This window comes from Carcharodon carcharias, chromosome 1 (genome assembly GCF_017639515.1).
Source record: "Carcharodon carcharias isolate sCarCar2 chromosome 1, sCarCar2.pri, whole genome shotgun sequence".
In the NCBI taxonomy this organism is placed as follows: domain Eukaryota; kingdom Metazoa; phylum Chordata; class Chondrichthyes; order Lamniformes; family Lamnidae; genus Carcharodon; species Carcharodon carcharias.
In genome coordinates this window covers 95,950,022-95,961,101 of record NC_054467.1, presented here as the reverse complement: position 1 = coordinate 95,961,101, position 11,080 = coordinate 95,950,022, and the positions used below count along the sequence as shown (strand labels likewise).

Here is an 11,080-nt window from a genome sequence, read left to right as displayed (position 1 = left end):
ACTGCACTTAGTGCAAATCTGGGGCGATTCTGCCCAATGTTCCAAGTGAAGCAGAATTTTACAAGGGTTAAGCACAACTTCCTGGCTTTTGTACTTTTTGTCTCTATTTGTAAATCCCAGGATCCCATATGGTTTGTATTTGATCTTCCTCTCTTCATGGAAAGCTGTAAAACCAGTAAAAGCTGACCACTAACTTGTAAACAATGACTGACAGCCTATTACTTATAAAACCAAGTAGGCCTATTGTAGTCCTCACCTGGCTCTAATGCAGTGGAACTAGTGTGCAACCTCATCCTACAGAGAGCTGGCATTTGTACTCCCCCCTCCCCCAGCATTGGCTGCAGGCCACCTGTGTCTGTTCTGCCACCATGTGCAGATTGTGCTTCTGTCCTAAACTCCACATTATGTGCAGTGTCAGAATGTGAGCTTGTGACTGTGGCCATTAAATTAAGTGACTGCGTTCCTTCATCTTCATTTTCTCCTGGCTTTTCGTCCACCATCTGGACAGGTTCCAGCTCTTGAAATGAAAAAGAGGGAAAGTCTGGGTTGTGGTGAGGGGAGAGGAGATAATCTGAAGTTTGTCAGTCAGAATAGATTGTGTGATGAAGGAGCAGGAGGATAAGGTTTGTGGATAGTCTCAGCCTCAATGGCTGCAATACTGGTGGTCATGGCCTCAGCAATAACCCTTTCTACTATGGCTCGTACTGTCTCCTGCATGGGGATTAAAACATACAAGCTTGCCTCTCCCCCTCCTATTAGTTCCTGCTGCCTTCAGTTCTGTACCATCTTCTCCTGATGAAAGAGATAAATGTGTTTGTGAGTATCGTGCAATCTGTTTGAGTGATGTGGCTGTTATGGCTGAATAATGAGAAATGTTTACAAACTTTGAGATATGGATCTGTGCTATTGGAGATTTTTGCTAGGTGAGCAATGGGAGTGTGATTCATTGAGCAGTAGCTGAATCTAATGGTGCTATGGTTGGAAATGGCATTTGAAGATGCCTTCTCTGACCTTGACCATATGTGCAGGATCATTAAAATTCTTCCGACACCACATCCATATTCTTGTAACAGTGATCCTGCTATTGACCTTCTGTGGTACCTTTTTCCACTGGCTTCTCAACATGTGTCTAGGGAACCTCCTGGACCTCTTGAGGATATAGAACATCTCTCCTCTGTTCTATCTCTTACACCAAAATCTCTAATTCAGCATCAGAAAACCTTGGTGCCTTCTCTCTGCCACGATCGGCCATTGTTGATTGGGAATATTGAACTGTACAACAATGGTCACAGTACCTCCCACAGTCACAAGGCACTTTCCCTTTAAGAGGCACAGTTTAGCTGAAAGTAGTGCCAGGTGGTACCAATATTGTGCTCTCTGCTAGTGCGTGCTGCCAATGAACAACATGGGAAGTAGTGGATGCACTTGTAACACTTGCAGGGAGCATTGTCCTCAGTGACATTCCACAGCATCAGTGATTGACACTGTGACATGGCTGCAAGAAGCTGCAGACAAGTTTTTGCTTTGTTGCCCAAAACCATCCCTACACATGTACAAGCATTTTGCTGCATCATAGATACGGGTATTTAAACAGCAGATGGCTTAGCTTAACATGTTCTGTTGTGTTGATCCAAGTTAACACAGACATCCCCAGGAATGATTGGCAGCATCATTGTGGAATGGTGTCTTTTGTGCAGTCCCAAGGAAGGCAAGGCACACTGTGATTGGGGTGCATCTAAAGGTGAAACAAGTATTTTGCTTCTCATTGTGATGCCACCGGAGCTCTGCTGGCACGGCAGTTTTTAGAAAGGGGTCCCCATCCCCTCACACCCGTAGCAGCAGAATATCTCCTGAAGTGAGGAATGTGACCTCCCTCTGCCAATGTGGGGCATGTAGATTCTGGTAGGAGGCTGCATTACATTTCACTTCTCAAGATATTCTGATCCACTTGCCATCCTTCTGCAGGACCCCTTTGAGTAAAGATTTTTGCATCACTGTCCAACCACCCAAGATGATTGCAATCTTTTCAGTTTATATCTGAGATCTCTACACCAACTACCTCCACCCCTGCCTCACAAATTCAAAGCTGGCATTGAGATCTCACAAAATGTATCCGTAATGACTCACACTTGGCAATGATGTCCGCGGCTACCTTGGACCCATTGAGACACCAGTTTCCATTGTGTGCACGAGGCCAATTCAGCCACTGGGCACGGGACAGTCCCACAGAGTCCCTGACATATCTAAACTTGCTGCTGAGAATGGATCTCCAAAATAAATTGCCAAAAATAAGCAGACTGGAGCAAAGTCAAACATAGACCCAAAGAGCTGCGTGGAGTATAAAATATTTTGATTTCCTGGAACTCACACATATTCAACAACACAGGCTTCTGTTTGAATAAAATCTGACCCTGAGACTTCCTTAGCCATTGGAATATTTCTGGGGAGGATGAAACTGATCAGCGGGAACAGCATGAGCTGAGATGAGAAAAAATGATGTAAAGGCTGTATTGATTAAGGAAAGGGTACATGCAAAGGCTGTAGATATTTGTAGCTGGTGGATAATGTTAAAGTGGGCTTTTGCCCCATGGTTTAGACAAAGAGCACAACAGACAATTGGGACATTGTAAGAAAGGAAATCTTTATAGAGCAATAGGATCCAGTCAATAATCCCTCAAAGTCATCTTTGAAAAAGGGTGTAAAGTAAAGGAATTTGAAGCCTCAGTGCAGTTAGATGGTGAAGGAGAATTCTCAAGGTTGATTATGGTCTAATAATCATGGGCATTTTACAAAGGCTAAGAGACATGAGGCATCACAAAGACAAGAAGAAAACGAAGAAAAGAGCTTTTTGCACATGGCAGCCAGCTTGCTCGAACTCATCCAATGCTCACAAATTGTTAAGGGCCATTGGTCATTACTGTTTCTATGACTTACATGTCATAACTCAACTGTTGATTCTTCCTAAATTGATTTAAAACCACTTATTTACAGAACCTCTGTTTTGTGTCATCTGTGACTCCCAAAGTAAATTTTACAGTATCTAAAGAAGAACAACATCTGTGCTGTTGTCTAGTAGAATTGGGGAACATTGAGGTCCTGGGGCTTGGAAGGGTGTGCAGAGTGATCCCAGAAAACATACTGGCAGGAAGATCCTGAAGCCTAGTAAGAATGGAGGCAGATGGTTTGCTTGGTTAAGAGGGGGTACATACAGCTGGGTCAACTGAGATACCCAGTGCGATGAAGATTGCAGAATCCAGACTTTAATGTCTCTGAGAAATCTCCCAAAGTACTTCACATACAGAGATATATATGTACAAGGGAAGGCCCCCACACATTTGGGTTTCCAGATAGTTTGGGATATGCACAGCTCCTCTTGTAGATCTCTGATGCTCTTTTCTTGAAAACACGACAGCTAAAATTCCCTTCCCATCGTAATGGTCAGTAGCTTTCAGAGCTGCTGAAGTTCCGGATTTTCCACGGCCAGAGAAATCCATGCTGCTGATTAAACTCCCTGTGCTGCAAATCAACAGACTCACTAAGTTCCGTGAGAACAATCCTCCTCCCCAGAAGCACAGGCTGGGGTTGAGTTTGAGTGCCCTCATCTGGTGGTAACAGCCTTAACAGCCTAAGCTAAAAAGAAAGCATACAATGCGGCGAAGAGCAGTGGGAAACCAAGGGATTGGGAAGCCTACAAAGACCAACAGAGGACAACTAAAAAAGAAATAAGGAGGGAGAAGATTAAATATGAGGGTAAACTAGCCAGTAATATAAAAGAAGATTGCAAGAGATTTTTTAGGTATACAAAGGATAAGAGAGAGGCAAAAGTGGACATTGGGCCGCTGGAAAATGACGCCGGACAAGTAGTACTGGGGAACAACGAAATGGCAGAGGAACTGAATAGGTACTTTGCGTCAGTCTTCACAGTGGAAGACTCAAGTGACATCCCCAAAGTTCAAGAGGGTTGGGGGGCAGAGGTGAGAATGATGGCCTTAACCAAGGAAAACTGAAAGGTCTGAAGGTGGATAAATCGCCTGGACCAGATGGATTACACCCCAGAGTTCTGAAGGAGATAGCTGAAGAGATAGTGAAGGCATTAGTGGTGATTTTTCAGGAATCACTGGAGTCAGGGAGGGTCCCAGAGGACTGGAAAATTGCTAATGTAACTTCCCTGTTTAAGAAGGGAGTGAGGCAAAAGACGGGAAATTACAGGCCGTTTAGCCTGACTTTGTTCGTTGGTAAGATTTTGGAGTCTATTATTAAGAATGAGATTTCAGAATACTTGGAAGTGCATGGTAAAATCGGGCAAGTCAGCATGGTTTCACCAAGGGGAGGTCATGCCTGACAAATCTGTTAGAATTCTTTGAGAAGGTAACAAGTAGGATAGACAAAGGAGAGTCAATGGATGTTATCTACTTGGACTTCCAGAAGGTCTTTGACAAGGTGTCGCACAAGAGGCTGCTCAGTAAGATAAGAGCTCATGGTGTTAGAGCCAAAGTACTAGCATGGATAGAAGATTGGCTGTCTGGCAGGAGGCAGAGAGAGGGGATAAGGGGGTCCTTCTCAGGATGGCCGCCGGTGACTAGTGGAGTTCCGCAGGGGTCAGTGTTGGGACCACAACTTCTCACTTTATACATTAATGATCTAGATGAAGGAACTGAGGGCATCCTGGCTAAGTTTGCAGAAGATACAAGGATAGTTGGAGGGACAGGTAGTATTAAGGAGGCGGGGAGGCTGCAGAAGGATTTGGACAGGTTAAGAGAATTGGCAAAGAAGTGGCAGATGGAATACAACGTGGGGAAGTGTGAGGTCATGCACTTTGGTAGGAAGAATAGAGACATAGACTATTTTCTAAATGGGGAGAGAATTCAGAAATCTGTAGTGCAAAGGGACTTGGGAGTCCTAGTCCAGGATTCTCTTAAGGTTAACTTGCAGGTTGACGCGATAGTTAAGAAGGCAAATGCAATGTTGGCATTTATTTCGAGAGACTATAAAAGCAGGGATGTGCTGCTGAGGCTTTATAAGGCTCTGTTAAGACCACATTTAGAATATTGTGAGCAATTTTGGGCCTCGTATCTCAGGAAGGATGTGCTGGCCCTGGAGAGGGTCCAGAGGAGGTTCATGAGAATGATCCCAGGAATGAAAGGCTTAACATATGAGGAACATTTGAGGACTCTGGGTCTATACTCGATGGAGCTTAGAAGGATGAGGGGGGATCTGATTGAAACTTACAGAATACTGAAAGGCTTGGATAGAGTGGACTTTGGGATGATGTTTCCATGAGTGGGAGAGACTAGGACCCGAGGGCACAGCCTCAGAGTAAAGGGAAGACCTTTTAGGACAGAGACGAGGAGAAACTTCTTTAGCCAGAGAGTGGTGAATCTATAGAATTCATTGCCACAGAAGGCTGTGGAGGCCAGGTCATTGAGTGTATTTAAGACGGAGATAGATAGATTCTTCATTGGTAAGGAGATCAAAGGTTACGGGGAGAAGGCAGGAGAATGGGGTTGAGAAACATCAGCCATGATTGAATGGCGGAGCAACTTGATGAGCCGAATTGCCTAATTTCTGCTCCTATGTCTTATGGTCTTATAAGGGCGGTTACCCTACTCCCCCCACCACGTGAACAATAGTGGTGTGACTGGCTTCACTGGACACAGTGTCTACTGCTTGGTGACCAAACTGTCTGTCTGTTTCAAATGATAGGCCTTCTTAATATGTAAATTAGATTTCTATGATGTAATTGGGAGCCGATCCCACTTTCATTCGAAACTGGTTACAGCCAGCATCGTACACAGGTAATGGAAGAGAAGACGTTCTCTAACGGTACGTGTTAGACTTTTTCTATGGGATTCAGAGGATTAGGGTGCAAATCTTGGAGCAATAAAGACCATCTGCACTGCTGCCAAACAGGGACCCTGAACCTTTGTGATTGTGTCCACCCAAGTCCTGTTATTGTCCTTGTCGGCAGCAGCTCTGCAGCTTGATTTTCAGGCTTTAATCTAGCAAATTGCATTGGATTTGCTGTTTGCCCATGGCTCACCTACTGAATTTATGACAAGGGCCTCTTTGCATGACTGCCCAAAAATCCAAATCTGCCCCATATCTCATGCCATAGGCATGCTCCGACCTGACCTTCCTGATGTTGTGCAATTGGAATCGTTCAGCGAAATAAAACATCTCTGCTGGTGCCAGATCAGTAAATTATTTCTATTCCAGGACTGAAGCAACTGCACCCTCAAACTGAAAATTCATTACATGTGGCAACTCTAACCTACTGTACATAACTGCACTGTGCTCTAACCTACATTTACATAATTGCTCCTCTTTCCAGACCTGTTTCATCAAGGTACAAAGAGCCACATCATAATATACAGACAGTGAAAGGGAGAGATATTTCTTGTAAATCACAGGCTTTTGTTCTTTTGACTATGTGTTTCCTCTTATTTACATGAGGAGTTCCTCAATGGGTCAGGTGTAAAATCTGGAACTGGATTCTTCTGCAGATCACCTGATGCTACTTGCTTTGGCAACATGAATAAAAAGGATCAAATTATCCAGGTTTAACTTTGTCCATGTTTAACTGTTTGTCATTTAAAGTTTTGTAAAAACAGAAGGAATATATTATTAATACCACACCATGATCATTGTTGTAAAAAGACAGAAATATTGGGGTAAGCTTCAACTTTACTGGTGGTGGAAATGGACAGTGTTTGATCAGTCACCTATTATCTAAGGTGCTTAAATTTCCATTTCAGTGAAGCTCACTGAAAGAGAAATGGGTCAGGATATGTAACGGGTGAATGATCTGCTCACACATTCTTTACATATTTGCTAAAAGTGAATTTTACACCACTTATCAGAAAAACATGACTCCATCTTTTAAATCTGGATATAAATAATTCACTATCTGAAAAAAAACAGGCTACCTGTCTTTTGCTCCTGTAAACTATGCAGAAACTGTGAATATAATTAAAACTACACAAGTGAAAGATACTTGAAACAAGATCAGGGAAATTCCCTCCAACAGAATTTTGACAGCTTTCACGGCTCGGGATTACGCAAAATGAAAGTACTGGATCTAAATAAATAGGAGCTTATTGGACCCCTCTTCAGCAGAACATGATTTAACAGAGAGAGAGTCACTGAGGTTGACAGAAGATCCTTTAGCAGAGATTATTCAGCAGCACCAAGTCAAAGATGAACAGAGCAACCACTATAATGATTGTCATCCTGCTCCTGTGTGCCATTACTACACAGGGTATGTCGAAATTTCTATCTTGTGTTTTAGTTCTTATGGCATTGTAAAGTGTGGAGAGGAGCTTTTCTGTTGAGTTATTGTCCAGCTATACAAGTCTTAGTGTGCGGTTTGGTTATTCATTGGATAATTAAATGATCACCGAGGCTATTGAGAATACAATGCCTGTTTTAATACTGAATTCAATGCTGAACCAAAATGCCAAGATTTTGTTAACTTCAACCAATATCTAAATTTAATTTAAATTAATCTTTTCACAGGTATTCCAATCCCAGGTACTCAAGGACGGTGCCAGTGCCCTCAGACCACCTCCAATCCTATCAATCCGAGGCACATCAAGAGTTTGAAATACATTCCCAAAGGATCACACTGTGAGACACTGGAAATAATGTGAGTAAATGTGTCAGAATGCCACCTTTAACCTTTCTCATTTTGTTACCTCAATTTAGAAACTGTGCAATTTAGTCAAAACAGATTGGACCTATCACAATTTATTTCTGAAGCAGATTGAAAGGATTTTGTTTAATTCTCACCTTTCGGTGCGAGACATCCAATATCTGTAAGTTTGATTTTAAAGATTTATTTTCTCTTCACAGTGTGACCATGAAAAATGGGAATAGATTATGTGTGAATCCTGATGCCGGGTGGGTGAAGATTATCATTAAAGCTACAAAAGGTTGGTTCCTGGTGTTTGTCAAAATTCAGACTTTGTGTGAACAAAAGCAGATACATTTAATTTTTTTTTTTACCCTCACCTGCTTGGTCGACCTGCATTGACTCCTCTCTGGCTGCACATTCCCATTGCTCTTGGTCTATTCTGGTACTTTGCCCAAGTGCCCAGTATTTATATGTGAGACTTGAGAGTGAATGTTAACAAATTTTTCAGCCACGGTTGTTATCAGGGTGAGTCCTACACAGTCCTCACCCAGCATCCATTTATGGTTAATCGAGGAAGAGGCGCGGGTGTCACTGGATAGAAATCTGATGCAGGAATATTTGGTGATGTCATGCTCTGTCACTTGTAAATGCTGTGACCAATTGTCATACCAGCTGAGATCAGCCAATTTAACTTAGACCTTTGATCAAAACAGGGAACTTGAGAACAAAATATGAAATATATATCATCATTTTCATCTCCTTCTTGAGTTGCCTTCCTTCCTTTATGGTCAGCTCCATGATTTTCTTCTTTGCATTGAAAGCTGCCCTAATGTATCATTTTTTACCCTTTTATTATCTGTCTGATTTTAATCTTTAACATAACATTCCTGCAGAATTAATCTTTCAGTGTAACACCATGGATCCTGCCTGTTAAAATCATATTGTAAGATCAATGAAGAGTTATCAAAATACCAACGGTTAGCAATGCTGCTTAAGTGATCAATATTTAACATCCCCATATCATGTTGCTGAAGACATTGTCCTCGACATTAAAACAAATCCCTGCTGTTACAGGAAAATTATAATTTATTTAATTTTATTTCAGGTGCCAGACCACACAAATGAGAAATGAAGCTGCTTTGGGATGGACTTGAATCTACACCTGGAAACCTGCAGTACAATGAACACTGAAATAAAGTAACCTCTGTCCAGGGTGTTCACTCTCTGATGTCACCTTCCAATAGGTTGTTTGTTTAGATGCCCTGCATTGATTCCTGAAGCTTATTTCACTGTTTAACCCTGTCATACTGTAATTGTTTACACATGGCCTAAGAAAGGAGGCTCATGTTGTGAAACTTTGTGCCCGTATTGAGGGTTTGTTTTACATGATGTGAGGTATACAATTATTACAAATAGTCTGACATTGATACAAGTCAGTCTACGACTAAAATCAATCCACATGTTTTGGAAAGTAATTTCCAATTACCAGAACATGCCAGTAGAATGGAAACCTTCACAGATTTGTGAACTTATGGTGGAATCTAACGAAATGGATAATATCTGTTGTTAAATTTTAATGTTTGTAATAAGAGTGGGAATTGATGCAAATTTTAGAATAACTGATTTTTAAAATGTTATTATTTCACAAGATTTGGTCCTCCCTGCCAAAGCCAGCACTTACTGTCTACCCCTAACTGCCTTGTTAATGTGGCAGTGAGTTTCTTTCCTGTTCCACTGCGCTTGTTATGGTTTAGGTTCAGGCACCCTGCTGTTAGGCAGGGATGTTCAAAATGAACTTGTAATCATTTCTTCATTACAAACTGCCTCCTTACTTCTTCTATTTCACCTGGAATGAGTGATTGACAATCCGTATAAGACCAAATTTAGAAGAATTGTCCTTAGTTATTTCAACTGAAACTATTTGGAATAGGAATGGAATGAAAGATGTAATAAATTAAATAAGCACATTCCTCATATTGCTAGCCAATATATTGAAATGTGAAGTAAGAACAGACTATGCTGGAAATACTCAGCAGTTCTGGCAGCATCTGTGGACAGTGAAACAGAGTTAATGATTCACATCAGTGATTGTTCATCAGACTTGAGCGTACTTAGAAATGTAACAGTTTTGAAAGCAGGCATGGAAGGTGGTGAGAGCAGGAAATAACAACAGGGCATGTCTGTGATTGTATTGGAGGTCGAAGAGAGTTAATGACAGGAGGGATAATGGTACAAGGCAAAATGAGACAGTAATAGCATAAGAATAGGATCAAAAACCATGTTTATTGGAGGTGTACATGGGAAATTGCAGAAGCACCATTAATAGCTACTGTTCAAATGAAAGGTGAGGGGCTTGGAGGAGGGTCTATGATCTGAAATTATTGAATCCAATGTTGATGGCGTAGGCTGTAAAGTGACTAATCAAAAGTGGAGATGATGTTACTTGTTTATGTTGATCTTCATTGGAACGGTCTAGGAGGGTGGGGACAGAAAGTTCTGACTGGAAGTAGAGTGGAGAATTACCATCATGTGACATTGACAGAAACCAAATTTGTTGCAATCTTTCTTTTGCTGCTTGAATGTTGCTATTCAAAGTGTGAAATATTGATGATAAAATATACAGTAATTAAATTTTCTTAATTGTCAACTGGTTGCAGTTCTAATTTGAATGAAAATGTTATGTTAAAATTCAAGAACAAATTGTTATCATTAATATTGATGCTTGTTGACTGCGGTGTTTATTGAACACTGATATTTTAACTGAACGTTGAGATTTTCTCTATAAAACATCGAACTTTAGCATCTATTCAAAACTGAAGTCTGTGAAAAGAAATTCTCTGTAGAAATATCACATTTGAGGTGGTAATGCTGCTAATTTTATGATCTTAACGGGAAAAAATGACATCATGAATTAACTAACCTCTCTACAGTGATCAGTGGAAATGTTTTACTTTGAGGGATTTTTCATTGACCACACCTTGTTGATTGAAAGACTCAGAAGGCTTTTTGTAAAAGTTGTGTTGAATTCAAAGATGTGTCATACAGGAACATGAATGTTCTTGAATGAAATGTTTAAGTATTTTGTACCATTATCATGAAATGTAATCGAGTGCTTAAAATAAACTTGATTTCTTATGAAGAATGTGTTGTCACTGTTTCTCATGCTCAGCTACACAGATGTGCATCTCTTGAGTAGATTTATTTAACAGAGTGACTGATAAGGACAAGCGGTTCATGACACTCCTTGAACAATCAGAAATGGTGCAGGATATTTGCACCTGTGTGACAGGTGTTACAGACTTTGGATCAAATTTTGCAACATCTCAATGGGTTTTCATAGGATATCCTTAAATTATTATGCCCACCCCTCTCCCACCACCCCCATGGACTACTGTGAATGGGATGAATGGGAGGTTGCCAAGTTTGGGGGAAGAACAGGGGGGAAAG

The 11,080-nt window shown here is 41.2% G+C and overlaps 1 protein-coding gene across 1 annotated transcript; it reads left to right on the top strand.

The window, feature by feature from the left end:
• Positions 1 to 7,123: 7,123 nt before the first annotated feature.
• On the top strand, positions 7,124 to 10,742 carry LOC121281929 (interleukin-8-like). Its single transcript, XM_041195148.1, has 4 exons — positions 7,124 to 7,258; positions 7,516 to 7,645; positions 7,852 to 7,931; positions 8,739 to 10,742. Exons 1-4 carry the CDS (start codon positions 7,198 to 7,200, stop codon positions 8,756 to 8,758), a joined length of 291 nt encoding a protein of 96 aa, XP_041051082.1. The 5' UTR covers positions 7,124 to 7,197; the 3' UTR covers positions 8,759 to 10,742.
• Positions 10,743 to 11,080: the final 338 nt, after the last annotated feature.

What these genes read in the sequence shown, in the direction of transcription:
- LOC121281929 (XM_041195148.1), top strand. Translation starts at nt 7,198, where the DNA reads ATGAACAGAGCAACCACTATAATGATTGTCATCCTGCTCCTGTGTGCC. An exon ending in GTGTGCCATTACTACACAGG is followed by an intron (nt 7,259 to 7,515) that starts GTATGTCGAAAT and finishes ATCTTTTCACAG; the next exon opens with GTATTCCAATCCCAGGTACT. An exon ending in TATCATTAAAGCTACAAAAG is followed by an intron (nt 7,932 to 8,738) that starts GTTGGTTCCTGG and finishes ATTTTATTTCAG; the next exon opens with GTGCCAGACCACACAAATGA.